The sequence below is a fragment of the Physeter macrocephalus genome, chromosome 2 (genome assembly GCF_002837175.3).
Source record: "Physeter macrocephalus isolate SW-GA chromosome 2, ASM283717v5, whole genome shotgun sequence".
Taxonomy (NCBI): domain Eukaryota; kingdom Metazoa; phylum Chordata; class Mammalia; order Artiodactyla; family Physeteridae; genus Physeter; species Physeter macrocephalus.
The window spans coordinates 83,542,642-83,561,017 of record NC_041215.1 but is presented as its reverse complement, the minus strand read 5'-3'; the positions used below and the strand labels follow the sequence as shown (position 1 = coordinate 83,561,017).

At 40.5% G+C, this 18,376-nt stretch overlaps 2 protein-coding genes and 1 non-coding gene across 8 annotated transcripts in view; 2 read left to right on the top strand and 1 right to left on the bottom strand.

Annotated features, from left to right (window-relative positions):
• PJVK (pejvakin) overlaps positions 1-18,376 on the bottom strand; it is a 36,864-nt gene that overhangs the window by 5,254 nt on the left and 13,234 nt on the right. The window lies entirely within an intron of this gene.
• The window catches only part of PRKRA (protein activator of interferon induced protein kinase EIF2AK2), a 20,441-nt gene continuing 3,178 nt past the window's right edge, over positions 1,114-18,376 (top strand). Inside the window, exons 1-7 of one of the 2 annotated variants that reach the window (XM_055088814.1) lie at positions 1,114-1,448; positions 2,023-2,192; positions 5,650-5,878; positions 8,552-8,630; positions 9,673-9,790; positions 11,368-11,462; positions 17,644-17,818. In XM_055088814.1, the coding sequence (XP_054944789.1) occupies positions 1,384-1,448; positions 2,023-2,192; positions 5,650-5,878; positions 8,552-8,630; positions 9,673-9,790; positions 11,368-11,462; positions 17,644-17,818 (931 nt within the window). In that variant the 5' untranslated portion in view covers positions 1,114-1,383. Of the gene's footprint in view, positions 1,449-2,022; positions 2,193-5,539; positions 5,622-5,649; positions 5,879-8,551; positions 8,631-9,672; positions 9,791-11,367; positions 11,463-17,643; positions 17,819-18,376 lie in introns of both variants that reach the window. The other variant, XM_007130743.4, reaches the window with a different exon arrangement.
• On the top strand, positions 13,639-13,745 carry LOC112064571 (U6 spliceosomal RNA). Its single transcript, XR_002891535.1, has one exon. It is a non-coding gene; the product is annotated as a U6 spliceosomal RNA (small nuclear RNA).

Here is an 18,376-nt window from a genome sequence, read left to right as displayed (position 1 = left end):
CATTTATTTTCTTTTTGTTTCATCATTACTATCCAGTTACTCAACCTTTAAAGAGAGCTGCATAAAGTTTAGACTTGTTTTTAAGAAATTTTATGGCTAAAAGTAAATCTTAGACACAAATCTGAGTGCTGAAATAGTGTACTGTCATAGATTTGTGGATGTTAACATAATTTTGAAATAGTGGCTACGTGGTACTTAAAATAAGATATTCATTAAAACAGCAATGGATAGTAATCGATACACAAACATCTATAGAGGAGGTAGAGAGAGGAAGAAAAAAACGGGCTTAATTCAAGCCTCAAATAACGTAAATCACTTTGATTAGACTCCGGACAGCTTTTTCATTTGCTTTCAAGTACCCAGGGTTCGAGAGAAACAAACAAAAAGTTTCTAATAAGGACCCTTCGTGTGAATAGCATTGTGCAAGGCAATCTTCCAGAAACTAGAAAGCACAAGGAGTCATTCCTGCAACTGGCAAAGCAAAACCCCCTAGAAGCGATACGACATCTAATGTCGCTGTCTGATCCCCACCAAAGGTGGTGCATCCCAAGCAAACGCCATCACAACCAACACAGGTGTGCAGAAACAGCATTTAATTAGAATTGGGTCCACAGAAAAGCCTTCGTTTACACCTAACGTGCCTTGCTGGGATCAGCTAGCCCAGCACTCATCAGGCGACGAAAGCCTAGAAGACAATGGAGCCCACCCGGGGGTGAGAGTAGTGGGTGTCCGGACGTTCCCGCGAGCACCTAAAAGCGGGGCTCCAGGACAGGAGCCCACCGCAGCCCTCAGGAGCGGGTATACCGCGAGTCTCAGGCTTCGGGCCCAGGCCTAGGGAGGCTCTCCGGCAATTTTGCATTTGGAATTTTGAAATCATTTTCTTAAAGTGACGCACCGCTCCTCTTCCCCGTCCCCCGCAACCCCCTCCAAAAAAAAAAAAAAAAAATGGCTGAGCTTCAGGCCTCACAGACGCTGAAGCTTGCCCGCCCGACGACAAGCCTCTCTCTGGGCAGGGAGCGGCCTCCTTTTGAGGACACACAACTGCGGTCTCCACTAGCCGCTGGGCCGAAGGTGGCGCACGGGCTGCAGCTGTAGAGGGCCGGGGCAGCGAGGGGGGCGGGGCCGCCGAGGAGCTCTACCCGAGCCGGGACAGCAGGAGGCGTGACCGGGAGCCGGGACCAGCGCTACCGCACAGAGGCTCCGCCTTCGCCCCCCGCCCATCCCCTGGAGGGACGCAAGCGGGGAGAAGAGGGGGAGTCGGAGGAGGGGAGGAGGTGGCGGCGTCGGCTCGAGATCGCTCCTCTCGGGGACCGACCGACCCGCGAAGCGAAGACGTCGCTCCACACTGCTCTTCCTCCCGCCGCAAAGCCGTCCCTTCTAGCCATGTCTCAGAGCAGGCATCGCGCCGCGGCTCCGCCGCTGGAGCGCGAGGACAGCGGGACCTTCAGGTCAGCGCCCGGGCGGTCGGGACCGAGCGGGGCAGGGCCGATAGTGGTGGGCAATAGAGGAGGGGGCGGGGGAGCCGGCTGTCCAGCGGCATTCTGGGTAAAGCCCCTTCCTGGCGCTCGCGTCCTCGCGGCTGCGGGCGGGCGCTCGGCCCCGCCCTCTCGGCGGCGAGCTGGTAAGGGTCTACGGCCCGGCCCCGCCTCTCCTGCGGCCCGGCCCCGCCCCTCCTGCGGCCTCTGGAGGCGCGGGGTGGCCGGAGGTGGTTCCCGGCGGCCGCGTGGGAAAGGGGTTTATAGGCTAGGTCTCGGGAGGTTGCAGCACCCGTGCGTACCTCCCGATTCCCCCGCGAATACCTCCTACCCGCATTCAAGTTATCTCCCTAAAGACCTCCCTCACCCTGCCCGCCGCCCGTCGCAGCAGGGCCGGGAGACTCGCGCCTCGCCAGCTCCAGCCCTGGCCGACGGGGAGCTTTGGTGCCTCGCGTTACCGTTGGTGACTGTTAAAACTAGTCTTTATTTGCTTCTGCTTCCCTCCCGGCTTGGACATGCAAAGCACAGCTTTTTCTGGTTTTTGCAGTTTGGGGAAGATGATCACAGCTAAGCCAGGGAAAACACCAATTCAGGTTTTACATGAATACGGCATGAAGACCAAGAACATCCCAGTTTATGAATGTGAAAGATCCGATGTGCAAATACACGTGCCCACTTTCACCTTCAGAGTAACCGTTGGTGACATAACCTGCACAGGTCTGTATGCACAATGAACCCCGATGACCATGTGGGTTGGCGGGTCAAGACTTGGTGTTGCTTCTTAGTTCGGAAAAGTACCCTTTTTACCAGAGACAACGGTGAGGAGCAGGCTCTTAAAACTGATACCTTTCTCAGGTCATTGGGACTTTCCAACTTCCTGATTCTCTCCCTAATTTTCTGTTCCCCAGCTACCAAGAGAATCTCAGAAACATACCCTAGGATCCTCCTAGGGATCTTCCAAGAATTAGGGAGAAACAGGAAAGGCTCTTGAAGCAGCCATAGCTGAATCAGTAGGTGCTGTCAAATTTCATAGGTTATAGCAGATGCCAGGAGGCATGACCCCAGAATTTTCTGAGCTGCTCCCCTCTCTGTATGGACTCATTTGGCACTTTGGGCCCATTGTACCACACTCGGTTCTGTATCCAAGCAAAATGAGGAAGGCGGAAAGCTCAACTACACTATATTGCATAGCAGCTTCTAGTTCCTGACACTGTACAGTATTTTAATAAGATGTTATCACCTTTTTTATACATAAGGAAATAGGTCCAGAGAGATTATAAGAAACATTCCCAAGGTCACACAGCAATGAAGTTTCAAAATTAAGATTCACCTTATTATGTTCATTGAACTTGAGCAAGTGATAACTGAAGTAGCCCATTTGTAAATGTAGACATTTTATTCCTTATGTATCTATTTAATTGCAAACACAAAAAATATTGAATACTAAATTTAATTTGGAAGAATGCCAAGAAAAGAATTCAGCAAGAAGGCTGAAGTTCTACCATCTGGTAATCTGAAGGCATCATTTGTTTGTGTCCCTGAAAATCTGGAGTCCGCTATTTTCATTGAAGCCACTTTAAGAAAATTTTGAAGCTTTTTTGTCTATGTGGGGCAGGTGGACTGTAGCTAGATTCTAGCTAGAAGGTTCCTCATATGAACCATGGAATCAACATTTGCACTATTGCTTTAGCTGGTCTATTTTAAAATATTCAGTGAAAACTCAAAAGTAGCCTTTTTCCCTTCAGTGTGTTTTAGATCAGAGATTAACAACCTGTGGCAACTGCTTAGTCCCCCTACTCTTCTCACACTATCCTGTCTTCCTGTGCAAGCTTATCTACCTCCTTGGCTTCAAATACCATCTAAAGGCTGATAATTCTGAAATCTCTGTCTTCAGCCCACGTGCAGTTACAGAACAGTGTATCTGCCTGTGCTTGCTAGGCATTTTTGCTTGGATGACCCAAGGACACCTCAGTCTCTCACTGTCCCAAACTGAACCCATCTTCTCTCTCAGATCCATTTCCCCTGCATTCACCAGCTCAGTAAAGGCACCACCGTCACCCATCTGCTTACAGTAGAAATTTGGGTTTCACCTTCGTGACCCCTTCTTCTCCCTCTGCTTGTTGTCCAGTCTGCCACCAAATCCTACTCCCTGAATATCTCTTGAATCTGTCTGCTTCTCTCATCTTTCTGTTGCTACTCTCCGAGCCACATGGATTATAGTTGCAGCCTCATAGCTGCTCTTTTAGCTTCTATCTTGTGGTGTCCATTTTCCACACAAAAACCAGAGTGTTTTTTCTGGCATTCAAATCTGTGCATGTACTTCCTCTTTTTAACATCCATTCAGTGGTTTTCCCATCACCCTCTGGATGAATATACATTTCTTAACATCATTGACAACCATACTTCTCAAAATGTGGTCGACAGCAGCATTGATATCACCTGGGCACTTGAAAGAAGTGCAGAATATCAGGCCCCATCCAACACATACTGTTAGTAGGCATTCTAACAAAATTCCCAGGCAATTCCTGAAGTTTGATAAGCACAAATTTAGGAGACCGTTCTTTGATCTCTCCTACCCTTCAGCTCTCTAGCCTTTTACCTCAAAGTTCCTTTCCTCAAGCTCTTACTGTCCCCTACAACTTGGGGCCTGAGAACACCATGCTCTGTGTTACCTCTGAGGCTTTGCAAGTACTCTTTCTCTGCCTACAGTGCTCTTCCTAATCCCCCAGCTCTCTTCACCTCATTAACTTTTACTAATCTTTCAGGTCCTTGTTTAGTTATCTCCTCCTTCATGAAACCTTTCTGAATCCTTACCAAGAGTAGGGGAGCTATCCCTTTTGTAGGCTACCCTACAACCTGCACTTAGGCCTGCTGTGATACTCCACATTTCAGATTTCAGATGTCTTTTTACAGACAGAATCTCACACATTAGGCTGTATGCTCTTTAAGGGCAGGGACCCTGCTTAGTTCTCTACTACAGTTAACCCTTGAACAACACCGTTTTGAATTACACAGTCCACTCATATGAGAATCTTTTTCAGTAGTAAATACTACAGTACCACACAATTCACGGTTGGTTGAATCCGCAGTTACTGAGGAAGCCAGAAATGGAGGAACTAAAGATACAGAGGGCTGACTATAAAATATGGGTAGATTTTCAACAGCACAGAGGGTCGGTGCCCCTAACTCCCACATTGGTCAAAGGGTATATCCTTAATACCTATGTTAGTGGGTAAATAAGTGTGGTTTATGTGGTCTCCGACACTTGAGAGCCATGCTTGAAATTTATTCCATGTTCCTTTTCTTTCCTCCACACAGGAGGAAGGGACATCAGCATCCTGATACCACTTTGGAAGGGTTCTCAACACCTAGTTTGAAGTCAGAAGGAAAAAGATTGAATTTACAATTTACTTGTGTGGTTGCTTACTGAAATTAGGCATCAATCTCAGTGATTAGTCAGGCCTAGTCCCCTCTGCCCACTTAGCTACCCATGTAAGGCATACAGATTATATGGAAGACGCTTAATGTAATCTCTCAACTTCTTCCCTATACAAACCTTCCCCCACTGTATCCAACAGGTAGTCATGACTGCTTAGCCAAGCAGAGGAGTTTAATTCAGTATAGGAGGATTGTTACAGTGAAAGTGTGCACATTTTGCTGTCAAACGGTGTTGCTGTAAGTGGCTCCTTTAAAGGAACTTCTTGCTATAGAAGAATTTCCTTTCTAAGAATAATGGAATAAGTTGCATTTCTTCAGAAGGTATGACATAGTCTACTTTATTACTTTATGTAATAAGCATGTATAATGTATACCTGTATAACGATTTTTATACAGGTATACAAAAATACATAGAATTTTTTAAATCACAGGGATTTTTTAATGTATTAACTTCATATGGTATTTTATTTCAGTGTATAACTGTATGCAAGTGTATGTGTTTTTATTACCTAGTGTGTATATATATAAAATGTGTAGTGACTTTGTTTTGTATTATGCAAACATCTATGTAAGCCTCACATTTTCACAGCACGTAAAGAGTTTTTTTTTTTTTAACCTTAATTCAGGTGAAGGTACAAGTAAGAAGCTGGCGAAACATAGAGCTGCAGAGGCTGCCATAAACATTTTGAAAGCCAATGCAAGTATTTGGTGAGCTAAATTTCTTTGTATTCTGCAGCTCAAAAATATGGCTGGGCTTCCCTGGTGGCGCAGTGGTTGAGAGTCTGCCTGCCGATGCAGGGGACAGGTTCGTGCCCCGGTCCGGGAAGATCCCACATGCCGCGGAGCGGCTGGGCCCGTGAGCCATGGCCGCTGAGCCTGCGCGTCCGGAGCCTGTGCTCCGCAACGGGAGAGGCCACAACAGTACCGCAAAAAAAAAAAAAAAAAAAAAAAAAATCATGGCTGAGGTAAGATTAAAATTTGAACATGCTCACAAAAGCAACAAAGTAAACAGTTGTTAATATCTAGCTCTAAAATTCTATTTCCTTGTGAAGACCTGTCATCCACTAAAGACAACTTTATCCGTAAGAAATTAAATCCAGCTATTAATTATTAGATGAAGGCTCTCATGAACTAGGCTTTCTTCTTTTTTCCCAGATGAGGTGCAACACTAGAAAACCAGAGTGTTTCTGACAAATATCTTACTGGGTTAAGAGTTTGTTTCTACACTGAAGAAAACAAGGTGTGAGATAGAAAAAGATCAGCTAAAAGTATTCTTTTAGAAATTTGAATTTGAAAGGAGACAAAGAGATTTCCTTCTATTATAGAATGTATACTAAATACAAGAGGATGTTAATTCCTTTTTTTAAAAAAATTAATTTATTTATTGGCTGCGTTGGGTCTTCTGTGTCTGTGCACAGGCTTTCTCTAGTTGCCGAGGGCTTCTCATTGCGCTGGCTTCTCTTGTTGCGGAGCACAGGCTACAGGCACGCAGGCTTCAGTAGTTGTGGCGCACGGGCTTAGTTGCTTCACGGCATGTGGGATCTTCCCAGACCAGGGCTCGAACATGTGTCCCCTGCATTGGCAGGTGGATTCGTTTTTGTTTTTTTTTTTTGCGGTACGCGGGCCTCTCACTGTTGTGGCCTCTCCCGTTGCGGGGCGCCAGGAACATGTGTCCCCTGCATTGGCAGGTGGATTCGTTTTTGTTTTTTTTTTTTGCGGTACGCGGGCCTCTCACTGTTGTGGCCTCTCCCGTTGCGGAGCGCAAGCTCCAGACGCGCAGGCTCAGCGGCCATGGCTCACGGGCCCAGCCGCTCCACGGCATGTGGGATCCTCCCAGACCGGGGCACGAACCCGCGTCCCCTGCATCGACAGGCAGACCCTCAACCACTGCACCACCAGGGAAACCCCTGGCAGGTGGATTCTTAAACACTGTGCCACTAGGGAAGCCCCTAGGATGTTAATTCTTGACAAATATTTCCAAAGTAAATTTGTTATCACATTAGGTGCTTTTGGAAGGAGCACTGGTCCTGGAGCATCTCATATATTGTAAATTGGTGTCCTTTGATTTCTAATGGGCACATCCAGGAGCACATTTTGCCTGCAAATTCTTTCCTTTACGTGCGCTCAAATATACTTGGAGTACAATCTGGTATATCTGCTCATAGCTGAGAGCAGAGGCCCCTGGGAATTTAGGATGGGTTTTTTGTTTCCTAGCCATAGAAAAACTTCTGGCTTAGGGATATATTGATATTTAGGTTCTCATGCAGTGTTCCTCCTGTTTACTTAGTAATTCTAAACCTTTTAGGTAGTTTAGAACCAAGCAGCAAAAGCCTTGGATCTCACAAAATGATGCTTGATTCTCTAGGGTCATACATTATAAATGATTTATGCTAGCTTTCTGGACATGCCAAATGGCATGGTGGGTTTTGGATTTTCCCCTTGCTGGTTACAGCCATGCCATTTCTGTGCAACCTAAAGGTCAACCCAAAGTGTTGCGTATGTTCATAGAAATTAGTATACAGAGTGTCCTTTCTGCACATGGGCACTTCACTTTGTCAGCAAAAAAGGCTAACAAACCTTACTATGTATTTGTGCTTCTTGACAGATAAGATGGGAATTGCTAAGCTGTAAATCAGGCTTAAAGTGGCCTAATATGATACAGAGACTTTCTCACTTTTCCATCACAGTTACTTGGGTAGCTTCAGTGTACAGCATTGTAAGTCAATATTCGTATCTCATCAGCTTATGTAAAGCTTGAAATTCTGGCAGGTAGAAAAGAAACTTGAGGAAATGGCAATAACAACCTCACTGGTCATGGAGGAAATGACTCTAGCTGCCTAGGTGGCAGTAACCTTGAAATGCAGCTTGTTCCACGTTAGGCATCCATCACCCAAGTAACTACTAAGTTCACACTACTTAGAAGAGGTTGTTCTCTTTTTCTCTAATCACAGTCCCCACATGCTCAAATCAGATTCATGCTGGCCATCAATTTTATACAGGATACATATAAATCTTAGGAAGATTATCCTAGCATAGAGCAGATAATAGATCAAACCAGGTCTTTCTTCCATATCTGGATGAAAAAGCTACATTTATGATCTGTATGATTTACATTGCCAGGCTAAACTTCCTGTTAGTCTTCCCTTTTTTGGTAGTAGTAACAATAGTGTGCGTTATTTAAATACATTTTTATTGAGCATCTATTATATATAAAGCACTGCAAGGCTTATGAGGGTAAGTAATACATAGGCCCTACCATCAAGGATTTTATAGTCTGAACAGGGGAGAGGTGTGGTGAGGGATAGACAAATCACATGTATTTATAAGTGTGTATAACTTATGGTAAAATAATTTGTTTAAGAAAGGGTCAAACCAAATGTTACAGTGATTCAATGAAGGGAGAAATTATGTTCCACTGGGGTAAAAGAAAAGGCTTCTGAGAGGAAGTGGCAATTGAGGTATATACCTTGGATGATGGATAGATCAGATTCTCATAGAAGAGGTGGGTGAGAAGGGTATTCCATGTAGAAGGAGAGGCAACAGCAAAGGCATGGAAAGCTAAATTGAAAATGCTTGTCCTTTACTTAATAATTTGGGGGAGATTATTTTGTTTTATAACACTTTATAAAAATGTTTAGCTTTGCAGTTCCTGATCCCTTAATGCCTGACCCTTCCAAGCAACCAAAGAACCAGCTTAATCCTATTGGTTCATTACAGGTAAGTGGCAGTTTTTCCATACTTAACTTTTTGTCTACTGAAAAAAATGCCATAAATTTTGATAATATCATAAGGGCTGAGAGAAGGAATTAATATTTTAAAGATGGTATAACATTTTGTGTTCCAAGTTATGATCATTAGATGTTAAAGTGCTGACTTGAAATTATTTTCCCATTTATTTATGTTTTGGATTTTCTTCCATATACAGTATCTGCCTTTGGTTTGTGGAATTCTCATTTGAGATCAGCAGGACCTCAGTGCACATGGGTAGAGTGTTTTATATTTTAAGAATATTTCTTGCCACTCTTGTGACAAATCTCTCTCTACTTCTGTTGAGACAGAAGACTTTATAAGAACCCAAACTGAGTTACCTAACTCAAGAAAAGGGAAGTCGTTTGCTTATTTGCTTATTCTACCAAAAAAATATATTCAGCTTTGAATTTCTGCATGCAGAATATCCTCCTTGCAGACTATCCATGTGCTCTGTTGGACAGCTCCCCTCCCTATTATCCAACCAGTCCTTTGGTCTCTTTCCTCTTCTGTGAGTTTTTTTGTAGTTTTCTTCCTCTTCTTTCCTCAACCTCGTCCAAGTGTGTTTGTTTGCTGTCTGCTTCTCATCTGCTCTCGATCGAATGTAGTTAGTTAGGCAGCCATGGGTATGGAAGGTTATAGTTAGGAGGGGAGAGGCTTTAGGAGCTGATGGCTGTGAGACCTGTAGCTGTCCTCTCTGATGTTCCCAGAGGCTGAAAGTAGCTTGTCTTTGTTTGAACTCTTTGATATCAACTCACTACAGCTTAATGGGAGAGCACCATTCACAGTAGGAAACTGCATCCGTTTTGGTATTGTGGGCCTATAAGATATAAAATGTAGGAGTATCTCTGGGAAATAGAGGGCCTTCTCTCATTTTTTTCATTGCAGAATATCATTATTCTTTGCAAACATATAAATAGATATGGGATCAAAATCATGAGAGAATATCATTTGTGTGATTGAGCCACTGCATAGTAAAAATTACTAATAAAGCCTCATATCGATTTTCTAGGAATTGGCTATTCATCATGGCTGGAGACTTCCTGAATATACCCTTTCCCAGGAGGGAGGACCTGCTCATAAGAGAGAATATACCACAATTTGCAGGCTAGAGTCATTCATGGAAACTGGTACTTACTCCTTTTTACCCTCATACAGTTGAAGACATTTGAAATATTTTGAGAAGATGAATGACCATAGAAATTTCTGTTGTGATTTCTTTTCAAATATTTCTATGGGGAAAAAAACTGACACTCCTAGTCTACTGTTTCTAACTTTTCGCAGTTGAATTTTTTTTTAATTTTTAAAATTTATGATTTATTTTTGGTTGCGTTGGGTTTTTGTTGCTGCGTGCGGGCTTTCTCTAGTTGCGGCGAGCAGGGGCTACTCATTGTTGCGGTGCGCAGGCTTCTCATTGTGGTGGCTTCTCTTGTTGCAGAGCATGGGCTCTAGGCGCACGGGCTTCAGTAGTTGTGGCACGCAGGCTCAGTAGTTGTGGCGCACGGGCTTAGTTGCTCCGCGGCATGTGGGATCTTCCTGGACCAGGGATCAAACCCATGTCCCTTGCATTGGCAGGTAGATTGTGAACCGCTGCAGCACCAGGGAAGTCTTCTGCAGTTGAATTTAAGTATAAATATTTGGCTTAAGAATACTTTACTTCTTAATTTTATATTTTTTTAAATTATGGGTTAGTAATGGAGAAACAAATAAATAATTGACTCTTTAAACAGTCTTCACTGATATAATAGGGACTTAAAAATCATTTTGGAGAAAAAAGCAGTAGTAAATCTCTTGGAGTTTCAATAGCTATTCTAGAAGATAGGAGGACAAGAAGAAGATTACATTTGAAAACAAATTAATAAGAGGCTGATGGCAAAAAATTGCAGTGAGATAAAAATAAAGTAGAAATTAACCTTTTAAATTACAACAACTTCTATGTTGTAAAGGCCACAGACTATCAGAAAAAAGTCACTTAATAAAGTAATCCTGAGGATTCCTATTTTAACTTCTCTAGCATGTTTTTGTAAGTGGCTTGAAATAGAATTTTACCTTGGTTAGATATTAGTCTTAAGTAATAAGCAGCTGTTTGCCCTTGAGAGGTAGTGTGGGCCAGTGCAGAAAGCCCTAGGCCAGAAGCAGGAACCTCAGCTTCCTGTTCTTGATGCAGTCCTTGATTTGCAAGGTTAGGTAAATTGCTTAATCTCCTTGCCTGGATCTCAGTTTTTAAATCTGTAAACATGGAAGTAGATGATATTTACAGTGTCTTTCAACTCCAGCCTCTCCTATGCCCTTCTTATTCATGTTAAAGAAAGAAATTCCACATAGTTATCAGTGTATAGGAGATTATAAGCAAGAAATAGACATTGAGAGATAGGAGTTGTAATTCAAATGTACCTTGGTAAATTTGAATATTTAGTGAGAATTAAACCAAATATGGTTCATTAAAGCTAGACATAGGGAGATACATCTGTTAAAGAAAAATAGAAAGTATAACTATTAAAGATAAACTGTTAAAGAAACGTCTTCAAAAATGTAACCATTAATAGTTGTATGAAGCACAACAAGTAAAGATGTCAGGTCAGTAAAAGAATAGTATACAAAAACCATGAGATTGTTCTCTGACCAAACACAGTATATTAAACATTTGGTCATTCTCTATGGACACTAGCTTATTTTCTAAACCTACTATCTCTTTTTCTTTATTTAGGAAAGGGGGCATCAAAGAAACAAGCCAAGAGAAATGCTGCTGAGAAATTTCTTGCCAAATTCAGTAATATCTCTCCAGAGAACCACATTTCTTTGGTGAGTAATGATCGGAGGTCTACAATGTTAATGTGATTAAACATCTGTTGCTGTAGGAAACTTCTCTAGATTTCTTTTTGTATAGATAGTTCAGAGTTGCAGTTTTAAACAAATCTCTTAACCGTTGAGTAATACACTACCCCAATTTTAGCTGCTTGCAGTATGTGAGTCAGGATCACAGGTGTGGCCAGGTAAGAGAGTTTGGGAGGCACAGTCAAATTCAGAATAATATGATGGTATCTAAAGATGGTAAGTCACTAGTGCCACTTTTGCCTTCAGATTGACAATTCACTCCCATCTCTTGGTTCATCCATTCATTTATCCACTCAGCAAACATTTAGGGAACTCATATTATGTGCCAAGCTTGATGCCAGGTACTGGCATTTAGTGAATAAGATAGTCTCTGGCCCTAAGGAGTTTGTAGCCAGCCTACTGAAAGAGAAAAGAACCCTACAGACTGGTCCTTCCAGAGGCATCTTGGGAACATAGGAGAAGGATCCAACTAAGATGGGGTTTTAGGAAGACTTCTTGGAGGAAGTAATAGCTGAGCTGAGGCCTATAGGATGACAACATGAAAAAAGAATTCCAGAGAGAAGAAAGACCGTGTACAAAGGCCCAGGAGTGAAACACTTTATGTGATCTAGGACCGCAGAGTAATTTGGGATGGCTGGAGCATATTCATAGATTTGGAGGGAGCGAGTCTCAAACAGTGAGGCCAGAAAGGAAAAGAGGGATTGAATCTTGCAGGAACTACTATGTTAAGGAGATTGAACTTTATCCTGAGGGTAGTGCAAAGTCATTAAATAAATTTAATATGTAAAGGACAAGATCTAATTTATACATTAGAAGGGAAATCACTGGCTGCATTATGGTGAGTGAATGAATGAATATTAGAGTCAAAGAGACCTGCTACAATGCTGTTATAGAAAAGCAGATGAGGGCTTCCCTGGTGGCGCAGTGGTTGCGCGTCCGCCTGCCGATGCAGGGGAACCGGGTTCGCGTCCCGATCTGGGAGGATCCCACATGCCGCGTGCTGAGCCTGCACATCTGCAGCCTGTGCTCCACAACAGGAGAGGCCACAACAGTGAGAGGCCCATGTACCCCAAAAAAAAAAAAAAAAAAAAAAAAAAAAAAGAAAAGCAGATGAGAAATGATGGTGGCCTAGACTAAGGTAGCGGTAGTTGAAATGATCGATTTTAAAATTATTTAGAAAACTGAAGTGAATGGGGCATGGTAACTGATTGCATGTAGGGAGTAAGGAAAAAGGAAGAAATAAACATTTTTAGCTTGGCAACTGAGTAGATGGTACCGTTCAATAATATGGGGAACACAGAAGATGAGTAGGATTTGAGGGGGAGCAGATAATGAGCTAAACGTAGGATATATTGAATTTGAAATGTTTGTGGAGTAGCTAAGTGAAAATGTTGAGTAGGCAGCTGGCATTGAGAGAGAGAACTTAAGAGATCGGGCTACACATAATATATTAATTGAGATTCTGATATTTGTAGAAAGGTATGTATGGTGGTCCATTATCTGAGAGTAGGATGTTAGGTAGGAAACGAGAAGTGAAGACTATAGGAGTGTCCTAAGCTTCTGATAAAAAAAAAAAAAGGGGGCTCATTCTGTAGGGAAAAAAGGCTATATCTGAATAAGTAATATAATTTTGGTTTTGCTTTTTTAATAGAAAAATATAAAACACTGCATTCACTTCTTTTACAACTGGATCAGAGATGAAACCATAATCACAAAACACAGTTAGGTTTGCAGGTGAATTCTAGTAAATCATCAAGTAAGAGATAATCTTCTATGCTATTTATACTCTTCCAGTTAATATATATAACATAGGGGAAGCTTCTAAATTTTCCAAAACTAACATAACACTAAAATCTGACAATAGCAAATCCCAATGGCAAAAATTATGGATTAATCTCCCTTTTGGTGAAACACCTTAATATTCAGTAGAACATTAAAAGAATAATATACCATAGACAAGTAGGGTTTATTTTAGGACTGTAAGAGTATTTCAGTGTTGGTAAATCTATTACTATAACTAATCACATTAATGGGTCAAAGGAGAAAAACATTATCCTCTCAATAGATGCCAAAAAAATTTTGACAGTCATTACTGATAAACTCTTTAAAAATATCCCTATTGTGATTTAAAATATATACCTCAGTGCTTGCTTTGGCAGCACATATACTAAAATTGGAACGATACAGAGAAGATTAGCACGGCCCCTGCGCAAGAAGGACACGCAAATTCGTGAATCGTTCCCTATTTTTATAGCCAGGATGTGGAAGCAACCTAAGTGTCCATTGACAGATGAATGGATAAAGAAGATGTGGCACAGATATACAAAGGAATATTACTCAGCCATAAAAAGAAACAAAACTGAACTATTTGTAGTTAGGTGGATGGACCTAGAGTCTGTCATACAGAGTGAAGTAAGTCAGAAAGAGAAAAACAAATACCATATGCTAACATATGTATATGGAATCTTAAAAAAAAAAAATGGTTCTGATGAACCTAGGGGCAGGACAGGAGTAAAGATGCAGACATAGAGAATGGACTTGAGGACACAGGGAGGGGGAAGGGTAAGCTGGGACTAAGTGAAAGAGTAGCACTGACATATATATGCTACCAAATGTAAAATAGCTAGTGGGAAGCAGCTGCATAGCACGGGGAGATCAGCTCGGTGCTTTGTGACCACCTAGAGGGGCAGGATAGGGAGGGTGTGAGGGAGACGCAAGAGGGAGGGGATATGGGGATATATGTATACATATAGCTGACTCACTTTGTTATACAGCAGAAACTAACAACACTGTAAAGCAATTATACTCCAATAAAGATGTTAAAAATAAATAAATAAAATAAAATATCTACCTCAGAAAAAAAATCAAAATCATGGGTACATGTTTACATGTCTTATCCATTCCCATTAATTTCAGAAATAAGGCAAGGATGCCCACAGATACCTTTTTTTTTTTCTTTTGGGTCACACCATGCAGCTCTTGGGATCTTAGTTCCCCAGCCAGGGTTTGAACCCAGGCCCTCAGCAGTGAAAGCGCTGAGTCCTCACCACTTCCCAGGACTGCCTGGGAATTCCCAATACCATTTTTATTTTAAACATTGTTCTAGAAGTATCAACCAACATAATCAGAAAACAATAAGAGGTTGGAAATAAGAGGAGATAGAAACGATCATTAACTATAAATAATATAATTGTATCCCTATAAAGCTCTAGAGAAAAACTACCAGATATAATAAGAGAATTCATCAAGGTAACTGATCATAAAATTAATATACAGAATAGCTTTCTCATATTATTTCTGTTACAAAGGTAACCACCAGAATAATTAAAAATAGAAAGGTGAAAATTATTGCTTCTGGAAAGAGGACTTGAAGGTAGGGAGGAGGATTGTTGCTTTTATAATTCTGTACTATTTAATTTTTTTGTTGTATGTGTGTATTACTTTGAATAATAAAATGTATGAAGCTTGATAACATTGGTCATTTTATAGCAAAATAGAAAATCAGTCCTGAAAAAGCATACTAGAAAAAATTAATAGTTTCCCTATTTATGAATATTACAAAATGGAATATAGAAGATCCTATTCTCAATAGTAGAAAAGAGGGTAATATGACAGGGAATAAACTTAAAAAGAAATGTGTAGGACTCATATGAGAAAAACTTTAAAATTCTAGTGAGGGGTTTAACAGAAATTGAATAAATGTAAAGCTATCTATTTTTGATAGAAAGACTCAATACTGTAAATATATAAAAATGTAATATAGTCTTAGTCAAAATCTACCAGAATTCATTTTGGATCTTGATACAACTTTACTGAGTTTATCTGGCAAAATAAACTCAATAATAGCCAAGAAAACTGAAAAGGAAGAGTACGGGAGGTGGGGTTATACCCCACCAGAGAATAAAATATACTATAAAACTATAGTAGTTAGAACAGGTTTTGTATCGCAATAGACAGAGGATAGGTATAGATGCCAATCCATATAGGAAGATAGTATATGACAACAGTGAGATTTCACATCAGTGGGTGAGAGGATGAATGGTATAGAAATAACTTACAGCCACATTGCGGGGGAGGTGAGGGGTGGCGGAATACAAATGCACACAGGTGTATGATATATTTAGGTTGCTACCTTATTCCTTACATTAAAATAAATTTCAAATGGATCAAAGATTTAAACGTAAGAATTGGAACTGTATGAGAAAACATGGAAGAGCTTTCCTTTTAAAATTCTTAGCATGGAAAAGCCTTTTTAAGCATAACTTAAAACATAGAAGCTGTAAAGTAAGATTCATAAATTTAACTACATAAAACCTACTGCACAGCAAAATGTCTGTAAATAAAACCAATAAAAACAAAGTAAGAAGAAACTGTTTTGAACACATGACTAGGAAGGGACTGTTTTCAATACCAAATATAAAACTTACACATCAATAAAAAAGGCAACCCAGTAGAAGAAATACAAATGGTGGGGAAATAAATGTTCAACTTTATTCATGCATGTTAAGATACTATTTTCACCTTTAGTTTGACAAAACCTACAAAGTTTGACAATACCTGGTATTGGCTAGGGTGTGAGAAAACAAACACCCTCCAAGACACTTGATGGAAGTATACATTGGCTCATAAATCAGTTTGGAAGTATTAATATTTATCAAAATTTAAAGCATACATGTTCTTTGACTCAGCAGTTCTACTTCTAGAAATTATTCTGTCGAGAAAGTCATCCAAGTGCAAAAGAGTTTCATTGTAACATTGTTAGTGAAAGCCAGAAACCAGAAACAACCTAAAACCTTCAGTTGGAGACTGGTAACTGTAGTGCATGTATGTGCAGTGCAGTGATATGAGAAAACTTAACAGTATCAGGTGTAGAAGAGTAAGCTATCATTTTTGTTTAAAAAGGTTATACGTATGTGTGCTTAAACTTGCATAGAATGTGTACGGAAGTATACTGAAGAGGTGTTTAATAGCAAGTATCTCTGGGGAGTGGAGCAGAAGTCTGGGGAAGGGGCGGCAAGGAAAAGAGACTGTTCTTCATATGTATTTGTTCTTGTTACAGGTATTCTTTTACTATATGGATGACCTGTGATGTTTTTTAAAACAGCATTTTTTAAAGTTCCAGTCAAGGAATGTAAAATTCTACTTAATTTTGCAAATTATGCAAAAATTACCCAATTCTTTATCATGGCCATCCCTATGATCTTCTGAAAATCCCTTAAGCTCTGTCAAGCTCATTGATAAATAAGACCAAAGGACAGGTTGCCCTACTTACTTCAGAGAGTAGTTTTTTGTGGTTTTTCTAATGGCATAATATATGAAAGCAATTTAAAAACCATAAACTAACAAGGAACTGCAAAGTATTCTAGGAACAGAAGTGAAAAAGTAAAGATAGAGGGGAAAATAAAGAAAAGAGGAAAAGGAGAAAAGAAAACAAAAAAACAAACTCAATTGGGTTCTGGGATAAGTCTGATAAGAATTTTTTGACATCATGTCATTCATTTGAATGTCTTGTTCTCAAACTTGCACATTTCACCTTGTCTACAGTTTCTTTGTTTTCTGCTTTACAGCTGTCAGTTAGAGACTGGTATTTAATACAAAAAGCCATAAAGATATGAAAATTCCTTTATATTTTAATTTGTAAATTGCTCCATTAGGCAGACTCGATTACAGTTGACCCTTGAACAACACAGGTTTTAACTGCTCAGGTCCACTTATATGTAGATTTTTTTCCATAGTAAATACTACAGTCCACGGTTGGTTGATTCTGTGGATGCAGAACCGTGGATACAGAGGGCCGACTATAGGTTATACATGGACTTTTGACTGTGGGGAGTGTCGGCTGCCTTAACCTCCATGTTGTTCAAGGGTCAGCTGTATCGCAGATTGGTTTATCGTGCTCTTAAATATGTTACACATCTTAACGTGACCATCAGAAATTTTGACTGAGACCTTTATACTATACAAAAGTATTTTCTTTTTTCTTTAACATTGTGGTGTTTGTTAAATGTGTTTACTTGTTAGTGCTATCTAGTTTAAATCGGAAAGTTTAAACATGCTTTATAAAGTATTAAATGTGAGTACTTAATTAATACTTATAATAGCGTTGGAACCCAGTCCAAGAGTCTTAACCTTCATCTCTGTTTTTCAGACAAATGTGGTAGGACATTCTTTAGGTTGTACTTGGCATTCCTTGAGGAATTCTCCTGGTGAAAAGATCAACTTACTGAAAAGAAGCCTCCTCAGTATTCCAAATACAGATTACATCCAGCTGCTTAGTGAAATTGCAAAGGAACAAGGTTTTAATATAACATATTTGGATATAGGTATGATTTTTTTTCTTTAGCTTATCCTAAAACCTATTTTTTTAAATGTTTGAGGAACAAAACCTCTATTATAATTTTTTTCATTGATTGGGGATTCTGACTATATATAATTACTAGAACGGTAACATATATCATTGGTATGTCCCATTCTTATAAACAATAAAAATAGAGATAACATCTATACAGTTATAATAATAAAAACAATAGCTAAGAGTTATAGAGCTACTATGTGCCAGGTACTGTTCTAAGGACATAACATATTTCAACCCACAGAATCCTCAAACTGTGAAGTAGATTCTATTATTCTTATATATAAGTGAGGAAAGTAAGACAAAGAAAGGTTGAGAAACTTGCCTGAGATAACATAGCTGCTAGTCAGTGGTAGAGCCAGATTAGAAGAGTCCCTGCTAATATAATATCTATTAAACCAGCCCTGATGGGCAGCTTGACAAATAAAAAGGCACCCACGGGCTTCCCTGGTGGCGCAGTGGTTGAGAATCCGCCTGCCAATGCAGGGGACACGGGTTCGTGCCCCGGTCCGGGAAGATCCCACATGCC